The sequence below is a fragment of the Homalodisca vitripennis genome, chromosome 4, assembly GCF_021130785.1.
Source record: "Homalodisca vitripennis isolate AUS2020 chromosome 4, UT_GWSS_2.1, whole genome shotgun sequence".
NCBI classification, from domain to species: domain Eukaryota; kingdom Metazoa; phylum Arthropoda; class Insecta; order Hemiptera; family Cicadellidae; genus Homalodisca; species Homalodisca vitripennis.
Window position 1 is genome coordinate 104,408,170 of NC_060210.1, and position 22,989 is coordinate 104,431,158.

General features: G+C 35.9%; 1 protein-coding gene across 1 annotated transcript in view; it reads left to right on the forward strand.

The window, feature by feature from the left end:
- Positions 1 to 515: 515 nt before the first annotated feature.
- LOC124359868 (maltase 1-like) overlaps positions 516 to 22,989 on the forward strand; it is a 37,424-nt gene continuing 14,950 nt past the window's right edge. The window contains 6 exon segments of the mRNA XM_046812976.1: positions 516 to 1,125; positions 9,424 to 9,557; positions 9,559 to 9,604; positions 9,761 to 9,924; positions 11,031 to 11,156; positions 18,462 to 18,676. Of these exon segments, the coding sequence (XP_046668932.1) occupies positions 972 to 1,125; positions 9,424 to 9,557; positions 9,559 to 9,604; positions 9,761 to 9,924; positions 11,031 to 11,156; positions 18,462 to 18,676 (839 nt within the window). The 5' untranslated portion in view covers positions 516 to 971.

The following is a 22,989-nucleotide window of genomic DNA, read 5'->3' on the forward strand; positions in this document are numbered from 1 at the left end:
CTGAACGATGGCAAATATCCGGAAACATCCTGCTTCCTTCACAATCCTTCCATCGTCAAAAATAAACGTCAAACAAAGAACACCGTAGTAATAATACTTCTTTCAAATTCAAACCTATTGATGTAAAAGTAGAGAAGAGTTTGTAAAATGATTAGCTAACTCACGTATTGTAGATCTTTATGGTATTTCAAATTGTTTGATTAAAATAATATTAATGATATAATTTAGTAGCCTCATACGTTCCTATATAAGCTGTTGTATCTTCAACTTGTTGGTCTTCAAGGTGTCTTAGGGGACATCTTTGAATAACCCATGTGTAGAGGAGCTTATGTCTTATGAAACCAAACTTGCGACTGAACGTCCAGATCAGAAAAGAAATAAAAAAATGTTTTTTACAGACAAAACAATATTATTCTATACAGTATTCTGAAAAAAGGTATTTTCTGTAGAGAAAAACTTTCTCCCTTTATCACAGAATTATATATATATATATATATATATATATATATGTATCTGTTATATAAAACAGCTAGATTACAGCAGAAAGTGACCAATATGATTAGTAAATAAAAATATAGAATATACAAAATAAAAATACAGAATATAAAAAATAAAAATATAGAATTAAAACAATAGCAATTGGTCACTTTCTGTAATCTAGCTGTGTGTGGTTCAGCTTCTTCATTTCTGCAAGATAAACTAAAATGGCCTGTATAATATTCCTCTATGTTTGAATATGAAAGGAGTGAGTATTTTAAAACAATTTTCTCATATTTAAAACAGTTACATCAGGGAATCCTAATTAATTTCCAGAAGACCACGAGATGTTACAACTCTGGTACATACGATGTTACAACACTGATACCCTAGCCGAGTTCATAGTAGACAGTTTGCAGTAAGCTCGATGTTAAGGTAGTGGGGGAGGTTGGGTAAACAGTGCACTACCACCACAGTTGAGCGATATCAACATTATGAGGTGGCTGTGGCTCTGTGCGGTAGCTGTGGCGATACTCACGCTCGGCGAGGCCGTGGTAGACTTGCCCTGGTGGAGAACTGCCGTCCTCTACCAGGTCTACCCGCGCTCCTTCAAGGACAGCGATGGTGACGGCGTTGGAGATTTGAAAGGTAGTGTAAATATTGAAATTGTAAGCTAAAATAATTATAAAATTCAGAGATTTTACAAGTACTTTTATAATCAAACTCGACTATAGTTTGTACATATAGTCTACTAAATAGTATATTTTAATAAAAATAAATATATATATATATATATATATATATATATATACATATAGTTTATATAAATGGCAATACCTCATTATGAGTAATACATTGTGTAAAGATGTAAAATAAAGATCATCTCAGCTTCAAGAAGATTAAAACTATATAGTTTGCGTAAAATGCATAAAATATTAAAACGCTAGTGTAACTTTCATTTTAAAATGAACGCTTCACATACCGTATGATGGAACAAATTATAATTAGTGTTTCTTACGTATTGCGACTGGTTCTTAATTCATTCTGGTTAACATAAGGGTAAACTTTTTTATCAATAAATTTACAAATAATTCGGAATTCCAGTTCTGGCACACCTATGTTTAGCACTGATTGGCGTATTTGATCGTTTAATTTTATTTATTTTGTCTTTTGTGAGCAATTTAATGCATTTATAAATACATTTTGTAATGCTTGTCAATAATGGTTTCATTTGCCACATTTCTAACAAAATATTCTTCCTTCTATCAAAGATAACCAACTAATCATGTTTATTTATTTTCATTTATTACTTAAACCTTTTGGTCATGACGAACTGAATAGTATAAAACATTTATTTAAATTGTTCTGGCATTATATAAAAACCTTAATGTATTGAATTTTTAATCAGTATACATCATTATCGACTATTATTGTTAACATGATCATTAATGATCTGCATAGATCATTCTAATAGATCGTAACTTGTGATCAGAACTACAACTACAACTCAGAACCAACGAACTATACTACTGGAACGCGCACTGCCCATAAGCAGCATGTTGTGTTTTTCCGGTCGCACACAGCTGTGCGTTACTGGTGTATCCATGGATTTGCAGGCGCTTAAAGTGGGCAAGAACTCACCAAGTTCTGTACTCCATGCCAATGATGCTGATCTTAGAACACATTAACTTTTTATTGATTTTAAATCTAAGGGTAAATTAAGTAGATCAAGTGATGATGTACGGTATTGAAAATTGTAAAATATTATTATTTACTCTAGTTATCTCAAACAAATGCGACCACTTCTAAATTGACAGGAAGCCACGAGTTACTTTGAATTAAAAACTGTGACTAAACTATTTTTTTTAAATAATATCTCATCACATCGAAAAAAAAACAAAAACTTTTGACATTAAAAAAGAAACCAACTTAGAAATAAGGCAAAAATATTGGTCAAAATAATTTTATTTTCTAACACGTAGATTAAGTGTGTCATGTTTGTAAATTTTTTGTAGTTTATTTTGAAATAAAATACTGTCAATAAAAAAGTTGTTTTTTTTTCATCTGGGTAATATTTTAATGCCTGTAATATTTGTTTCCGACTTTGTAAGAAAAATAAAAGTCAAAATCTCAGTTATTTTGATATTGCACAAAAAATCAGTTTTTTTTAACAGAAAATAAAAATCCACGGTAAAAAGCAGCTACTAACATTTGTAATAATAAATAAATTGTAGTATCTAACAATTGTATTAAGTCTACAAGGCGTTTTAAAGTGATATTAGATCATTACTATAATGCCTGCCATATGGGCGGAGTTAGTTCTTGCCCATTTCCAGCGCCTGCAGACTCGGAACGCAGCCCAGGATTTCGGCTCGGTTTCTTTCTCCGGCCCAGAGCGCGTTCCATTATTATAATTCGTTGCTCAGAACTAATGAATCGCAGCTGTCAGCTGTTTCTCGCGTAAAGGTAATTCATTCATCGCAGCTGCTCTGTTTCCCAATCACAGTTTAAAAAAGAACTTAAATAACTAAATTTCTGACAATTAATATCTTAACAAAACTTAAACAAAAGACTTTAAGTCAATTTTATGAACGGGTAAATTTGAGCTGTGTATTATTTTTATCAAAATCTAGGTCTCTCGTAATATTGGGACATACATTTTTATTTCACGTTTTAAAATATCATTTAAATCTTTTCTCCTCTATTTTCAATAAAGCAGACATCAAAAATGGACCTTTTCTATGTTTTCAGTGATGAGATCGACATTTTAGTAATATCTTAGTTTTTCGAAGATTAAACGCCTAAAAACTAAACAAGAAGATATGTTGAATATACATACTCTTACTTCAATACATTTATTTCATTCTGTATTTCGGAAAAAGAAGTTTTCAAATTTTAACGTTGAGTTTACTAACAGATTTATATATATATATATATATATATATATATATATGTGTGTGTGTGTGTGTGTGTGTGTGTGTGTGTGTGTGTGTGTGTGTGTGTGTGTGTGTGTGTGTGTGTGTGTGTGTGTGTGTGTGTATTACAAATTACTTATATAACATGTATAGGCTTTTAAAAAGTTTATTGTATTCACTGTAGTATTTCTCTTTGAAGGGACTCCCTAAGAACCTCTATTAGAAAAATACAATTTTTTGCCTTGTGTGAGTATTATTGAGAAGATATGAAGGAAATGCAGTAGTTTCTAAATCTCCTCAATCAATTCTGCGTTCAGTAGACAGCATCAGTGGATAGGTAGAGCTTTGTATTTGGCAACAATGGGAAACAGTTTGAGGTGTTGGTGGGCTTGATGAAGAACTTTTCAAGCTTGGTGTCAGAAGTGTTCAACTGTCATATTACAATTTATTGCATATATAAAATGCATAGAATATTTTAAATAATTTTGAAATTGTTAATTTTGCCTACATAACCAAAATCGCTTTAAATAAAGCAAAAGTTTAAATAAAACAAAATTTGGTTTTTTACTTCCTTTAGTTTAATACAACGCAAACCATACGGTTGTATTTAATATTTTAGTTATAAGCATTTTTAAATTTCTAAAATGTAAATACTTTTGAATGTCGAATTGTTTTCGGAACTGAACATTATAGTTATTTTTGGGAGGGTAGGTCCGTAACTAATTTTGGGTAAGATTTGGAGTTTCATAAGTTGTTCAATAAAATAACAAAAAGAAAACCTGTTAATGCAGCTTTTAGATTGGTAACACCCTGTAAAGTTACAGCAAGATAAATCGAAAACATCTTTTAATAGTCTGGACCAAGAGACCTTTAAAATGTGGTACCACACGCCTTATCTTTACGTTTAAAAAATGCCCTTTACGTTTAAAACAACCCTCACCCTCCCCCCCTTCAAATACCTCTTATAGATGCTTTGGAGAGTTTTAAAATAGTGTAATAGAATTATTTTGCCATACACAAAATAGGGGTTAAAGTTGAAACGGAGTTTCTATTTTCAGTTGTCATTCCGCTACAATCAGTGGCCCAGGCGGTCTGGTTCACCCAGTAGATTAGGTAGATTTCCTTTCACACTATTTCTCGGTATTTGTGTACACCAATTTAAGTCTATGTACAATCGTGATTCTCGATGGCTCATAACAAATATCAGTTTTAATTTTTTTGTAAGTGGTTTGATAATATAAGTTTGCTGCTGATATCGGTCGGGATGGGTGGAGCAGAGTCGTAGTGTTAAAACATATTCTAATTCTACACAATGACTCTAGATGCGTAAAGCTTTTATTTAATCAGACTAAAATTGTCATGAAGGTTAGTTAACCAAGGATAAGTTTTGACATTCTTTTTGGAGCGAAGGACTAGATCCCCAATGACAGAACCATACTCAGCAAACTACCTTCGTGTCGGCTAATACTGTCATGAGCGTTCTGTGAAACACATTTTGGTAAGCCTGTTCTCATAGGCTATTTTGAAAACTTACTTTAATTGAAAGTATTATAGGAGCTCCAGAGCCAAAATCATTTTTTTAACTGTTATCCTGACCATCCCTAGAGATCAAAGGGCTGTAAACATGTTTTGTGCGCATTCGACCTTTAAAAGTTTGGCATGAAAGTTGTATTGAACGTGGTTTAATGAAGAATATTGTGGCAATGGTATTGGTGTTAACTGGGTGGAGATTCAGTGTAAACTCGTACTTCTATCATCCTAATTATAATAATATTGTACATGCGAAAGTGGCTTTTGCTATTAGTTTTTCTTTCACGCGTAAGTTATTCAACCGGTTGTACTGAAATTTTAAATGGACATTCTTAGGCTCCCTATAGTGTAAAATAGGTCTATTCTTATTTTGAACCCTCCGGGACACGCCTAGCTAGTCTCTAAAGGAACGAGATACTAATTGCAAGAGCCTGTTAAATGTACTCAATTGTTCAGTGTAAACATTGCTTTATGACGGCATTTGTTTGTATTTATATTGTATTGTTTGTATTGAGAGCACATAGTAAGCTTGATAGTAACAACACTTCTTATTTCAACCTTTCTGCACAGAGTAAGAAATATCAGAAAAATAAATTAAAAGTTTTAGTAAAAATATATTTTTTACTAATGTTTAGTAAATATTAAGTACTAAATATATGTCAAGAATTAAGTAAATTACAACGACCATAACATTTTGACATACTTTCTTCATCATGACAACAAGGCACACTCAATGGAAATATAATTCACTACTAGAACAAAAAGTGGAAAGCCTACAACAATTTCGTGCAAAGCTGTGGGTGGCCAGCCAGATTTATAAAAATCTTCATTTTGATTTATCGAACGATTTTTGAAATCATTAATGTTAATATTAGAAATGTAGCCTCGAAAAGTGTTTGATATAAATATAAATATACAATGAATAAATGAATGAATATTTATTTATTTCCTCTCTCATAGTTAAAAAGATCTCAACATACATGCAAAAACAGGAAATGATCTCCACATGGGCATAGCCTGTGTGTGGAGATCGAGACGCGATCAGCAGCATGAATATGTACTCATCAACATAAAAAGTAATGTAAATCTTCGTATGGAAAAACAACGTAATGACAACATGAAATGCAACTTTGGTATGCTCGTAATATAAGAAAAAACAAATATTTCATAGCTACAACAAAGCAAGTGTTTGACAGTAAGATTAAGATTACAACCAGATAACAACCGCAGAAATGATAATGTGATAATGGATGATTAATAAATGATAACAAGAATGTAAACTTAATTAATCCAAAATAAAAACATGTAAAAACATGATATCGGTTAATTAGGAGGCTCAGAACCTCTCACACACTTATACACTCACGCCAGACGTAACCATCATAATCTCTCTCCCTCTCTCTCTCTCTCTCTCTCTCTCTCTCTCTCTCTCCTCTCTCTCTTCTCTCTCTCTCTCTCTCTCTCCTCTCTCTCTCTCTCTCTCTCTCTCTCTCTCTCTCTCCCTCTCTCTCTCTCTCTCTCCCTCTCTCCCTCTCAAGCAATGTGTTAACAATAATAATCAGGTTAACCCTTTTTGTCGAATTTATTTGTACAATGTAATAATAAATTCTTATACCTGAAGATCAATTCGTTGAGTTCGGAATTAAAAATTGTTCCAATACATTCTATAAAAAGTGTTAAGGTTTATTATTGTATATGATTATTATATTAATGTTAAATCAGATAAATTCTTGTTAGAACACTACTCTTATAGAGTAAAATGGCCTAATATGGTATTGGCCTAATAAAATGACCTAATATGGCCTATTACTACAAGCAATAGAAGCGTAGACAATCAAAGTGATAGATACTTCTGAATATATAAGAAGTGTAGGGTGAACTGGTGGGATACTTTAGGATTTGCTTCCTTCGTTTCCACAAAGCATTGACTACGGCATTTCAAAGCATTTCCTCCGTGCCTTGACTACGGTTGGTTATTATTCGTTATTAGGTTATTATGGTAGGTTATTAGGCGGTTTACTTACCACTCCGAGTCTAGGCTGGCTGCCGGTGTCTGAAGTTCTAGCTCTTGCCTTAATCATCAGGTGGAGATAGCGATCTTTCCATTGTTGATAGATCGATCAGCTTCGGCATCAATGTTAAACCAGAAAACATGGAACATGGGTCATTGTTCGAATCCGTAAATGGGGAGCTACAATTTAAAATCTAGTTCTTGGAACATAGTAGCTGGCCCTTTCCCGTGCTCACATAACTAACTAGATTATGTCACGAATGCAATCTCTCTCCGTAATCCGTTTCCAGACTCCAGAAAAGTTATGAAAACTGGCACAGGATTCTGTGTGTGTATTCGGTTGCCTCAAAGACAAATCCTGTCAACGGTTAGGCATACTTACCGGAGAGTAGAGAATAAGTATCGGGTTCTTCCCTCGTCATGTGGCTGAACTAACTTATACTGAGAGACCTAAATATCGTTTATTTATTTATTTCCAACGGACATACTCTCCATTTTTATATTCAAGATCCATATAATTAACTTATAACAACTTAACCTAAACAAGAATTTCTACAACAAAACATGTGAAAGGCTAAAAAAATGATATTAACATAATAAACTATGGCAAGGCGTGATATATAACAAGAATATATATATATATATATATATATATATATATATATAAATGTTTTAAAACTTTAACAATACCATAATGAAAACCGCAACAATAAATACACTATAACAATAGAAACAACATATTAACAGAAATAACATAATAAACTATAACATAATATAAACAAGAATATTCATAACAATGTTTCAAAAACAGCAACACTAAAAATAACTATAGTGACAAGATAATCTATGGCGTACAATAACAAAGAATATAAATATATGTAGACAGCAAGTTAGCAGCGAACAACAAGAACCGTAGCGAGTTGTTAGTAGCGTTTCTACAAGAACTGCCAAAATGACCTTCTTCTGTGACTCTCTAAGGAGTGTACTCGCAAAATCGATAAAATGTTTTCATTTGGTGTTGGGAATTAAAGTTATATTTTTGTGGGTGTCCATCCCTCCAGGATTTGTGTGAAATAAACTAAGGGCTACCAAAGACAGCTATCCCGCGGGAGACTTCCCGTCGTTTTTCCCCGAGAGGACTTTCATATTGGTTACATACTACATTATCTTGTTCCATAGCTTCCTCTTGATTCTTGACAATCAACCCCCCCCCTCCCCTTCTGTGCTGTTTGTGAAACGTATTTTGATGATTAAGCAGCTCACCCTCCTTGACTGTAGAGTTTGGTTACTGTGACAGTCTACGGCTATATAAGAGACATTCCCACCACTGTCAGCATATTTTCATGAACTATAAAACAATGATAGAAAAAATAAAAACTGGCGTTTCGTATTTTACATGACTTCTCTAGGTTAGATAACCCGAAATCCAATTGTTGATAAGGATTATGTAATTGATAAACTGATTATTAATTTTACGGATTATATAGTCATTGTTTCATTTGTTGGGTTATACACGTATAGTTATAATACGTATAGGATTAATACTAAATTAGTTTGTTAGTGTTCACTGGTTATATAAATGAATTCATTTTCTTACACTTAAAATCTAATTTAATAGTTTAAAAACACTATTTTTTTTAATATAGGCCAATTTAACTACTTATATTAATCGATAAGAAGATAAGCAAATATACAAATATATTTCTTAAAAAAAACTATCCTAATAATAATTATTATAACCCTTGAAAATCGACAAGTACACTACCAATTCTCCATTCTCCAATCATACTACTGTATTTAGTGAACGTGAATCTATACTCAATTCTTAAAACTTTTGTTTTTCGTATTATTCATAAACTTCCTAAGCTTAGAAATCCTTAGTTCAGTATATTAAAATATTTAAGTATGTTATCGGTTACTATGATAAATAAATGAAAATTTAATTAATAAGAACTCTTACTTTAATACTCAAATAACCCACGTCAGTGCCTAATACTGATAAGCCTAATTTGAGCTCCGTTTAGAAAACACAACGTTGAACATGGAACTTGAATAATGCAACCAATAGGAACCGATTTCAAAATATGTATTAAACATTTTTTATGATAAGTTAATTTTTGCTTTTATTTATTTTATAATTGGCTGTGGGACGTATGGATGGTCTTGTAAGGAAGGCGACCGCCGCTACAGGCGTTTTGATCTTAATTATATCGTTTAATTATCATTATTTTACATCATATTATACCATTTTCTATTAAGGGCTTTGTATCCTCCATAATTTGCCCATTTCTCCCATCCATAGGATAGAAATTTTAAAGCTTTTATCATCTGGAATCCAGATTTCTGTTTTGTTTCCATTTTAATTGGCATTTAATGTAAACAAGGTGATAGAAATAACGCTTTTTAAATATAATTATGGACAAAAATAGAGACTTTAATATACTCAAGGTGACAACCATAAGATAACTACTTTAACTGGCTAATTTTTAGGTATTACTGAGAAGGCAAGCTACTTGAAAGAGTTAGGAGTCACTGCGATATGGATGAACCCGATATTCAAGTCTCCCATGGCAGATTTTGGATATGACATTTCAAACTACCGGAAGATCGACCCATTATACGGTTTCCAACAAGGATTTGCTGGAACTCTTGCAGAAGTTACATGAATTGGGTAAGTTCATAAATTGCCATACATTAATTGCTTCCGGTCTCTCAGAAATTATTCTGTCTGTTCAGTACTTGTTTTGGAATGAGACTTTGATACAGGTTAAATATAAATCAAATATCCGGTACCTTATTTTTTATAACATGTAACACACGATTGCAGATATCAAGCTCTTGTTGGATTTGGTTCCGAATCACTCAAGTGACGAGCACGAGTGGTTCCAGAAGTCGGTCAGAAGAAAGGAAGATCCGTACACCGATTATTACGTGTGGCATGACGGCAAGATAGACAACGTCACAAACCAGAGATCCCCACCTAACAACTGGGTAAATCTGAGAATCTTTTACTAGTTGTAAGTTATTTTAAAAGTAAAATGTTTATTTGTCGTAAATTACTTTGGACAATCAATGGAGTGGTGGCTAGGTCCCTCTGACGTCACGGCAATTGCCGAAATAATGAATTACATAAAATATCAAAATTACTGGTAGAATTCAACGAACCTGTTTTGGGATTTGGTGACATTCATTCAAAATGTCAGTAAATTGATTTGAAATAAAATAAATAAAAATCCACGGAAAATGTATGGTTGAGATCATGTTGGTAGTAGAACACCAGCAATTTATCGATGCTGAACGTTTGAACTCGTCAGTCGTAATACAAACAAATTCTGGAGTGCTCGGACTAAGTTGGATAGACTCACTTTTATCCGTACTTTCAAATTTTTCAATGTCTCTTAGAATGCAGTCATTTCGGATCTTTAGGTATCGTAGAATAAAAACATGTACTTTTGAAGTTCGATTCATTAATACAACTCTTTCACTCGTACTTTTTCCGATATTTCATAAGATTTCAATGTGGAACTGTACAAATTTTGAAAACTATCCGATAATATAGCTGCAATAAGATTGAGTATGATAATTATCTTGATTTCTTACTTTCTCTATTCAAACATGAAGATAATGCTTACTCGCGTCTTTGATCAGTTCGTTGGCCCCGCCTCATTTGAAAAAACTTCTAAGGTAACGGTTCGGAACTGTACAAGAGTTGTATCTCCACTATTAAAACATTTAGGTGAAAATGTAACTGTGCTTGAATACGTTAAGCGTTTTAAAAACAACTACAATTATTCTTGCTTGCACATTTCTTGATATCCCATAACATTTCTTCAAAGTTTCAAAAAAAAAAAAAACGAATACGTAGTTATAGAATTGGATTTCAATAGATTACCAATAACTGAGCTAATTATTCTGTTATGATTTTATCATGGCTTTGAAATAACTTTTACTATGCAGTTTTTGAAGTTTAAATTTTAAAAATTGGGGCAGTACATAGGTATGAGAACTATATGAAACAACACAGTCTATCAAGAATCTTTTAATAAAGAAAACCATCAAGCAACATTAGTTTGTACTGATTTTGTTTATTTATACAGGCGAGCATATTCGGCGGTTCTGCTTGGACATGGAACGGAAAGCGTCAGCAGTATTACCTGCATCAGTTCGTAGAGAAACAGCCCGACCTCAACTATAGGAATCCTCACGTAGTGCGAGAGATGGATGTGAGTTGTTCAAGGAACTAACTGAAATATACACATTTTCTGACAAATTATCCTCATGATTTTGCAATAAGACGATAATCGATACACTGTTAACTTCATTAGCAACGTATTGTGTAGCTAGAGATGTATCAGGGTTTACACATTGACTGCGGTGGTCTCAACTTAGAACTATTCTGGCTGTCCTAAGTCGGTACATGACTCGTGTCGCAGTGAAGGTGTTAATGAATTAAACCTGCTTACATAACCAGATATACTAGTTAGTTAAGGAAATCTAAAATTTTAAAAGGTAATCCAAAATTGCTGTAATAACCGCAAAAATGTTTCATTCCTTACTTATCACAGGTAATTTACGAAAATTAAAATAAAAACGTCACGATCACATATTAAATGATTAAATTTCTTAGAAATTTTGTTTTACGCGTTGGCAACACTTTTTATCTAAATAGCACAAAAGTATATCAATAATAAAATGTTGACCTTTTTTAAAATATTGAATTATTTTCACCAAGCCAATTTTGCTTACAAAAAAGTTTTTTTCACAATTGTTTGAACTTTGTGATTGAGGGGAGTATTCAGTGTCTTCGTAGATCTGTAAAAAGCCTTCAACTACGTCCATCGTGCTAAAAAGTAATAGTGAGTCGGTTTTACAGAAACTACCTTGAATTTCTCTATATAAAACCTAAGACAATATTTAACGTCAATCAGTTTTACACCCTTTTTTGTTGCAAAATTGTGGGAGAAGCAAACTTTTTTTTTCCGTAACAAACCAATATTAATAGCAAAAAGAATAAAATAATTAGGATGCGAATTAATGACATCTTAAAATGTCCCATAGTTCTAAGGTTTAAAATAAGGTCATAAAAGTGCATGGGGTTTAACATTGTTCTTATGGTACTACTTGCTGAAGACAGGTATCAGTGTGTCTAAATTGAAAATTCAATATCACAAAAAGTAAGAATGAGCTTTGTGATTCGTCAGGAATCTGTACTTGGCCCTTTTTTTTAACAGAGGGCCAGGTTTCCTAGGCCTGGTAGTTGCCTCTCAGCCATCCGGCTTATTGTGCACCCTCTCCCAGGTTTAAGCTGTATCAAATCCCAGGCCTTTACAAAACCATGAGATCTTCTGAACAATGCTTTCCTGTTCCAACCCCTCTTCCATATTCATAAGAACACCTAGGGATCTTGAGCGTTTGCTCTGTAATGCCGGACATTCAAATATGACGTGCTTGGCTGTTTCGTCAGCCTCGCCACATTTCCTGCACAGTGTTTCCTGAACTGGAATACCTATTCTGTTCAGGTGACTTCGGAATATCCAATGACCTGTAATAAAACCAGTCACCTTTCTGATCTCCGTTCTACTCATTCTAAGGGCATCTGCTGCAATGTTCCTTGATGGTCCCTTGAGCATCCGCTTTGCCTGTACATTCCCCTCAGTGTTTCTCCAATGTTGTAGGTGTTTGTTAGCCATCCACTTGATAACTGATCTACGTGCTAAGTTATATGAGACCCCACACGTTGGTTCAGGACCGGTAAGAAGACGGTTGGCTCCCAAGTTAGCGCAACCGTCTGCCCCTTCATTTCCTGTGATTCCTCTATGTCCAGGCACCCAAGTTAGAATAACTTTATTGGTTTTCGCCAGCAATTTCAAGACCTTATGGCATTCCCAGACTGCCTTCGAATTACAGTCATGGTTGGCCAAGGCCTGCAGAGCAGCCCTGCTGTCCGAGTTAATGTAGATGTTTTTGCCTTTGTAGCCCCTTTCCACATTAACTCTTGCACATTCTGCAAGGGCTGTAACTTCAGCCTGAAAGACAGTTGCCAGTTTACCTAGGCTAAAGCTTAAGTTAACCCTCGGTCTGGCTCCCCAGACCCCTGCCCCAGTACCCTTCAGAGTCTTTGACCCGTCCGTGTACCAGGTTAGAGCCTTCTTCATGTAGTCAGGCTCACCTTTTGACCATTCCTTCCTCTCAACAATGTTGACTTGAAATGGTTTTTCCCAGTCCGTAACCTTTGCCATTCTGTCAGACATCATTTCTAGAATATCCAGTTTGAGAATGTCAACGATCTTGGAGTGCTTACTAGCATGGTGATAATGCCAGTTCCCATTGCACTTCAGTCTGTAGGCAGCCATCCTAGCCTCTCCTATGACGAATATGTCTAGGGGTGGGAGATTTAGCACTACTTCCATAGCAGCGGTTGGTGTTCCTCTCATGGCACCCGTTGTTCCCAAGCATGCCAACCGCTGTACCTTTGACAGGTTTTTTGCGGCAGTCACCTGTTGGACTTTTGGCCACCATACCACTGAGCCATACACCATCATTGGCCTAATGACCCTGGTGTACAGCCAGTGTGACATGTCGGGTCTAAGCCCCCATGTGCATCCTACTGCACGTCTCACCATCATCAATGTAGTCTGAGATCGTCTGATTATGTATTCCAGATGACAATTCCAGGTGAGTTTATCATCCAGTTTGACAACTAGATATTTGAACTCCCTGCTTAACTGTATCTGGCCCCCACATAGGACTGGCTGTGTGATTTCCAGTTTCCTTCTTCTTGTAAATGGTATCATGACGGTCTTCGAAGGATTTACTACAAGTCCTTCTTCGTCACACCATCGCTCCACAATGGCCAGTGCTCTCTGCATCATTTCCAGACACGTTACCATATGCTTACCTCTTATGAGTATAACAACATCATCTGCATAGCCTTGAGCATACATACCCTGTTCATTCAGAGTCAAGAGTAAGTCATCCACAACTATGTTCCACAGGCTTGGTGATAATACACCTCCTTGTGGACATCCTCGCTGCGTTTTGACCTCTCTTGTGATTCCGCACAGAGATGCCTGTGCTCTTCTGCTCTTAAGCATGTTACTTATCCACCTAACAACAGTTTTCTCCGTACCCCTGGATGTAAGCTTAGACACTATAGAGTGAGTACTCGTATTATCAAAAGCTCCTTCTATGTCCAGGAACACTGCTAAAGCTATTTCCTTTTGTTCAATAGCTTGCTCAATCTTGCCAACCAGACAGTGTAGGGCTGTTTCACAAGATTTACCTTTCTGATAGGCATGTTGATTTGGATGTAAGGGACGATTGATGAGGACTGTGTCCCTTAAATGCCTATCCAGAACCTTCTCCATGGTCTTGACAAAGAAGGATGTTAGGCTTATTGGTCTATAAGCCTTTGCAACCTCATAGGAGGGTTTGCCTGGCTTCGGGATAAATATAACCCTAGAGGTCCTCCAAGATGAGGGTATGACTCCTGTCGCTAGACTAGTTCTAAACAGTCGTAGGAGCAGGGGTATCACCAAGTCCCCACTCTCCTGCAGTAAAGCGGGAAAAATGCCATCGGTACCTGGTGATTTGAACGGCTTAAAAGACTCCAAGGCCCGTTTTATCCCTAAGTAGTTGATGACAGTCTTTGCACAGTTCCAGTCCACCTTAGACGAGCTATCTCTAGGTTCTCGCCGCCATTCACTAACAACTGTTTCACTGGTTTGAAACGATCCTGGGAAGTGTGTATTCAGTAAACACTGAAGAGTCTCCTCAGGATCCTTGGTGTGAGTCCCATCTTCCCTAAGTATAGTACCCACCGCATTTGTGGGGCTTCGAGCTAGGACTTTTTGGAGTTTTGCGCAGTCAGGAGCCTTATCAATACTCTGACAGAATTCTCTCCACGAGTTTCTCTTAGCTCTTCTCACCTCTTTATTGTACTCTGTTAAGGCAGCAGAGTACCTATCCCAGTTCCCTGCACGTTTGCATGTATTATATGCTCTGCGAAAGTTTTTCCTCAAGGTTTCCAGCCCCTGGTTCCACCAACATGCTTTTTTCCTTGAGTTTTTCTCAATCACGGGGCAGGCTTTGTGGTACGATTCTATCATGGCGTTTTTCAAAGAGTTCGCCATGTCCTCGACCCCTTGCCCCTGATACCCATTTTCCCTTACTAGATTGTTTTTTAGCTCTGCATTGAAAGCTACCCAATCTGTTTTCTTTGGGTTTCTATAGGTCTCCTTTATTTTATGCTTCATCTAGCACACTCCAGTTTAAAACTTTAGTTGCAATATAGTTGCTAGTCAGAGTTATATCTAAGACCTCTTCTCTTACCCCTGTACCTCTTCTTTGTACAAAAGTAGGTTTACGGCCTTGATTCATAATAACTAAGTTAGATTCTACTATGAAATTCAAGAGGCACTCACCCCGATTGTTGATGTTGCTGCTCCCCCAAGCGGTGTGGTGGGCATTCGCGTCACAACCGACAATCAGGTGCCTCCGCGTAAGGGTTCCGAACTCCACAGTCCGCCTCATCTCCGCAGTTGGCGGTGGTTCTGGAGAATCGTATGGGAGGTAAACTGATGCAAACAGGATTCTGATGTTGCCATCACCTGTCTGCAAGTGAACCTCTGTCACGGCTGTGTCTCTAGAACACATTTGTGCCATTTTTAGTGATTTGATTTTGTTACTGACATATATACATGCTCTTGGGTTGTTACTGCCAGAATCATATATCAAATTACCTTTAGCGGTGCTCATCCCCATCACACGGCTGCCAATGGTCCATGGTTCTTGGATCAGGACCACGCCTATGTCGTCAGCCAGGATCTTCTGGCAGAGTGTTGCCGTAGCTGCTCTGCTGTGGTGTAAGTTTATCTGGAGCACCGCTGTCATCCACTATTGATCATTACCTCCCTGCAGCTTGAAGGTGATCCTGTCACTGCCCAACAATGGGCGCATCGCCAGAGTCTTCAGCTTCTTCAGGGAGTCTTCGTCCACATGAAGGACCAGGAATTCGCCGTTGGTACTGGATTTCCCTCCAACAGCAGTCCATTGATCCGTGTCAAGGTCATTCTGGTTTTTGAGGGCTTCGAACAGCTCTTGCTTGCTGTCCACCTCGATGTCCTTAGGGATAAAAGTGGATACTTTAAACATCCTTACCAGGCTTTTAGCTGGGCCCATTTTCAGCTGAACCCCTTCGAAAGGACTCAGCTCCTGGACCTGCTTCTCCAGCCACACCTTTGTTTCTGTGTTAACACAGCCGACCACTATCGCTCCACCTTCAACATGACAGCTGGACATCCTAACGTTTTTGCCCTTAAAGGCGCGTTTGCCCAGCACTTTCTTCAGGTTGTTGGCTTCTTCCGTCGATAGCTTCACTTCTGGGTGTTCGAGCCGGACAATACCCAGCTTCTCCACAGAGATCCTTTCGGCATATGTTTCGGGTGTCTTCTTAGTGACACCTCCATCATGCCCCTTCCTTCTTTTCTCACCTCTCTTTGCTTGTTCTTCAGGTGTCAGATGCGATCGCAGCCTCTTCACACCTGCATAGCTTGGGGTTTGTTGTTTTTGGGCTGGTGCGGAATGAGTTTTCCCTTGCTCTGAGACCCCAACAACAACCAAGTTCCCTTTTGAGGGACCGGCTTCGTTGTTTGGTTTCATCAGAGCTCGGTTTTTCTCTTCCCACCTCTTCTGCCTTTCTTTCCGGGGGATTATCGGCTCACCTCTAGCGATAGCCTCTTCTATCCTCCGCTTTCGTAGTTCGCCTCTCGAGAGCCGCTTCTTTTTTGGCTCTTCCGGCCGAACTTCGCCTTCTGACAAGAGAAGTCTGTCTTCCTCCATTGGGGTCATCTCAGACACTCTTAGTTGTTCAATCGGTAGCTCTTCTGGTTGAGTTTCGCTTACCTCTTGAGTTTCAGTTTTGGTTTTGTTTTGATTTAGTTCATTCTCCATTCTGATCCCACGAGAACCGGGTATTTGCGGTCCATCTTCCCAGTGACCCGATTAGGAAGATAAGGGTAATTACGACTGGGTGTCCCCTGGTTCCCAGAAGGCTCCGTTGTAGACACTGAAGTGCACGGGTCGCATAACACCTTAGTCTGGGGTTGTTGGTAAAGTAGGGGTGGGACCATCAGGAAAGGAAGGGATAGGTAGCTACTCTCAATTCCAGGGCCAAACCAAGAGGGGGAAAAGGTTTTCTACCCTTGTCACTGGAATAGTGACAAGGGAAGGTGCCTGCCACTTCCTTAGAAGTTGCAGCACAAGACGAGGATGGTACATCACCCACGATCCCATCTGGGACAGTGGCTGATGCCGATGAGGATGCCATTCCCCCACGGAATAGTACTTGGCCCTGCTATTTTGTTTTACTAACGTCAACATTTTGAATAAGAATATTCTAAGTGGATATCTTGGTTTATTATACAGATGAAACTGTTGTATATCTAAAGTCTAAGTAAATATAAAACTTGAAACTCAACATGAAAAATAATTAATTCATTACATTTTTTGTTCAAAACCCATTGCAATCAACAATAAAAACCCCTTTTCATTCCCCTTTGATTTAGGTACGCTGAACAACCATAATACAAATTGATTTTAGTTCATGATATTTGAGTAGAGATCAGGTTTGCTCTGTGGTTTACATGGACGTACGTAGCCAGCGAGGGGGTCCAAGGGGTCCAAAACCCCCCAAATGTTCAAAATTTTCAATTAATTTTTAGTAAATGATTTTTTTTATTTGAATAATTTATGATTGCTGACATGGACTGCTGAAAGATCGTTTTCAGCAAAGAAACGGATCAAGAACTTCTTAATGAACAAAATGGGACCTTGCTCTCTGTCCCAAAAATATCAGTAGTCGGACCCCCTCCCCAAAAACTTTTCCTGGCTACCTTCTTGGTGGGTTACCTTCTTAACACGAAATATGCTAACCACTTTTTATATACACTCTATTTAAATAGAATTCCATACAAATTTCGGTTAAAAACTATGTATCTATAGTACGTGTAAGGGTAGTTGTAAAGAAAAGTATTTTGCTCTAGAGATCCACTCCCTTGGTCTAAATGGTGCACAACAAAATACTATATCAGTTTAACACCAATTCCATAGAAATGCTTGTCATGAATAAAACATTAAAATATTTGATGGTATAGAAAATGGATTCGGAGTTGTGGCTAAAGAACTATATTCAGTTTGGCACGGTCTCCTATGTTTTATTTATGACTAAGATAAAATGTTAATGTAATCGGGTATGTTTTATGAGTTGATTATTGGAGTTTATTGGTGTGAGTAACAGGCCGTGCCGACCCATACAAATGATTTTCTTAACAGCGCTGTTAAGTAAATGGTTATGGTACTGGGGCCTTCTCCTACGAGGTCTTTATTGCCCTGTACTACTAATTTACTTGTAAATCATTCATGCCGATATTCATTAAGAGTTACAGCGCACTCGTGAAGATAAACACACAGGTAGATTATAAATCTACATAAAACTTACCAATTCTAATAATATAAATATTGTTTTCCAGAATATTATTCGATACTGGCTTGACATGGGGTTTGACGGTTTCCGAATGGACGCTGTGCCATTTTTGTTCGAGGACCAGCAGCTCCGGGACGATCCAAAGTTACCAAATGGACTCCTGGATCCCGTCTATACCAGGAATCGTCCGGGAACATTCAAACTGCTTCAGCATTGGGCTGATGTAGTATTGGAATACATAAGAGCTGATGGAAAAGACAGGTACTAACAGTTATCAACCAAATATTCATTAAAGGCTCCCGCTATGTGAGAGGTTACTCTCTCTAGGTTCTAGTTATAATAAACCAGCATTGGGCTGATGTGGTATTGGAATACATGACAGCTGATGGAAAAGACAGGTACTAACAGTTATCAATCAAATATTCATTAAAGGCTCTCGCTATGTGAGAGGTTACTCTCTCTAGGTTCTAGCTATAATAAACCAGCATTGGGCTGATGTGGTATTGGAATACATAACAGCTGATGGAAAAGACAGGTCCTAACAGTTATCAATCAAATATTCATTAAAGGCTCCCGCTATGTGAAAGGTTACTCTCTCTAGGTTCTAGCTATAATAAACCAGCATTGGGCTGATGTGGTATTGGAATACATAAAAGCTGATGGGAAAGACAGGTACTAACAGTTATCAATCAGATATTCATTAAAGGCTCTCGCTATGTGAGAGGTTACTCTCTCTCTCTCTCTGGGTTCTAGCTATAATAAACCTAACTATTTTAACGTCTTTTGTCGGTACCAGGTTGAATATTCATCAGCAATTACCAGTAACTCACTAATTATAAGAAGTCGGGGGACTCTTAATTCTAGTAAATAAGTTTTAATTTAGTCACTATATAACTCGTTCTTCTTTTTAATGATTACATTTATTAGTGCCCTTATTATATTTTTTAAACTATCTTTTACATATACTTTAATGTGATTCTAACTTAATTCTTGACTAGAATACTTTACATAAAAAATTACTTGTTATGAATTAAATTTACCAGTGATCGATATATTCTACTACCTCGAAAATGTATAAATGTTCAAATTTGAATCTCTGAATAGTAGCTAAGTAGTTGCAGATTTCAGCAACTCTGCTACGCAGGTGACAGATTTCAGGGACACCTAAGAGAGGTGTGGAGAGGGGCCCAAGGCACATAACCTTGTTAATGTAAATTTAAGTGTAATATAGTTAAAAAAATAACATAATTACTTGATTGATGGTCTACTGATATAATAATTCCATGAACTAATAATATAGCTATACTCTGATCAGTAGGATGGTAGTTTTTATGGAACATTCAGATTTACATAATTTCTGCAAAGTTATGATTACAGACAGCATACAGTGTTGTTGGAGAGAGATGCATGGACACTGTAAAAGGCTGTTTCCACTCTGTACAGCACCAGGCAAGTGAGTAGGAAGACACTTTTCTTGTTCACTTTCAGGAACCCTCACTTATATAAACCACTAACACATCTAAATATTCTTGGCCTGGGTAGCCGCATTAACTTCCAATGACAGTAGTATAATAACAGTCCTACGAGGTCTTTCAATTCTGTAGTAATTAAATAAAATAATTATCTTGCCCATCTCCTGTTTCAGGGCCCTGTTTTTGGAGGCCTACGCTGATCTAAAGAAAACAGCAAAATACTACGGTCGGGGTAACCGCAGCTTCATGCAGCCTTTTAACTTCGAACTGCAGCAATACACCAACTTCACAATACCAGGGCTGTTGAACTACGAGATATCATCGTTTGGCTTCCATTCACGCCATGCCATCAAATCGTCACCGTGACATGGGTGGTCAGTGATAAAACAGACGATAATATATAAATTTCGTACATATTACGTTTAGTACATGTACATAAAGTCAATATCTTAATACTGAATGTGTGGGACTTGTTCCTGAAACTAACCGAAAGTCATTAAACAATATATGAGATATGTAACTTTTAATGAGATTTGCTTTTATTATTTAAGTAATGTATTTTTCTTCTTTTCTATTATGAATATAATTCCCCAAATAGTTAATTCCCCAATTTTAGTTCGTAATGAGTGTGGATTTGACATTTTGAGCTATTCTTTCTTATGTAATTTTATGTTAAACATATGGTAGCATTTTTTTTTTTTTTTTATATTTATATTTTCTTATATACCCACGGCCAATGTCATTTTAAAACATTCGAATATTTAAAAGTATACTTAATATACTAGCACTTAAATATAGATAGTGTTCTGACTCTACATCTACATTATCATTACGAACTAAACTAGGGTAATTCACAATTTTGAAAAGTGATAGTGACCCCTTTTGTAAAAAAGTTTCATATAGTTATATTTTATATACGTAACTACACTAAATATTTCTACGTCAGAAATTTATGTTTACTAATAAGAATCATATATATCAAGGTCATTATTTAAATTTGATGTATCACTTGCTAATTTATATCCAAATAGAATGGCACCTTTTAGAAATCTCTCACTAAATCATATATGCTCGTATTTATATTTTTTGATTTTAGCTCTTTAACTCTACCTCCTTCCTTGGGGGGGTGAGTAAAATGGAAGCAACATTAATGTAGCTAACATTTGTAGTTATTACCCTCAAACATTGCACAGTTGTATTGGTTACATCAGAAGATAATTCATATGATAGAGGTTGGCTAAGATCCAAGAGATTACTTCAGTTAGTTCTGAGGTCTGACGTTAGGGCAGCGCCAAGGAGCCCTGATTGTTACCATTCAAATATTGTTACCGTCTTTCACTCCACATATATCAGTCGGACCGCTCTCTTTTTCCGTAATCTCAGTTTAGAGCATTGTATGAAGTTATCTTCTGTGCGACAAATACAAACAAACGTAAAAAAAGTTTTAAATATATGGCATTACCACAAGGAAAGCTGGAAGCCATATTATTTCACATAACATTACGTTTTACTGGAATTATACCATTTTTACCAAAACTATTAATTCTTTGAAGTACACACTTAGGAAAATTTATATAGGGATACTAGCTATAAATAAACAACCAATATATGGATTACTAATTTGCCCATTTAACATAACGTGTAATATATGTGTATAATGATACACGATAGGAACAATATAACATAATGACTAGAAGAAAAAGTGGACACTGATTGTATATGTATCACATACTATGTCATATAGAATATTACTTCATTTACACACGACATCGACCCATTGGTTTTGCAAATATTAACAACTCTTATGAAACATTCTTGTGAGACATCAGTTTAACAATCAGTATTTTAAAGGCAATTATGTCAATCAAAAATGTTCAATCAATAAAAGATTTAATAATTTAAATTCTTCAAGTTTATAGCAAATCAAACAAACGTGAGTAAATCTAACCTGGCGTAAACAGCAAAGTTATACCTCTTTATCTGATCCAAAGTCGAGTTTTGATATGTATATTCCTTTAATTGGGCTACTCTTATATTTATTATTCTTCAGTTCAAGTTGTGAAGAACTAAAAACTGGCATGTATAAGAACTAATATAATTAAAGTATGTACCCGCTAATCTATCTTTAGCTACCCATTGCAAAAGATCAATATGAATGAGAGTATGTATCATTTATCAACGACAGAATGTGTGATAAAAGTTACATTCAAGGTCAGTTAATTATAACTAACACAGTTTACGGCTTTGGCCTTCACTGATAAAACTCGTGGTATCTGTTTAACCACTCATTCAGTCCCCCTCTACTTTGCCCAGTCACTGAATAATGCCTCTTTTTTAATATATTAAAATTATTACCGTCGTATATTTTTCAAAAAAGGGTCTCAATATTTTTTAATTATTTGAGACTCAGATAGTTTTATTGATTCTAAATAGCTCGCTAATATTGGAATTTCATTATTGCATGAAAGGAAAAATTTTAAATGCCTATTACCAAATTCATATAGATATTTAAAATTTAAGGACTTAAGGACATGTGATATCATAATGGACATGTTTTAAGCCTCAGAACTCAAGGTACTATTAATTACTTGTATCTAATGTGTATTTGTTATGTTTGTCTGCAATGAAAATAAATATGAGGATAAAAAACAAAAACAAAAAGACAAAAATTGTGACTTTTAAGATAGAAGGAAAGCTTTATTTTTGAAAATGTAACAATAGAACGGTACTAGTGTTTTTAATTAACATTGATTAGCACCATAATCTGTTCGTATATTATATAGACAAATTTCAGTAGGCTATTGTTGCTGGAAGCAAAAATAGCATTTAATAGATCTTTGTATCTTTCGTATTAATAAAAAACTGTTTTCGTAGTGCGTATAGTAACAGTGCTCTGCTGTTCTATTTCCATTAAGAAATAAGAATAAATGTAGTAATAAATTTTAAGTAACAATAAATGGTTTGGCTTTTTTCAAAATTATTTTTTTCTTATCAATTCACTCAATAATAAGTGCAATTATGTGTTTGACTAGAAATATTTTTGGACAATACATGTTTGACGTCATAAAAGTCTCATGTGTTACCCTTCGTATTGTTATGAAG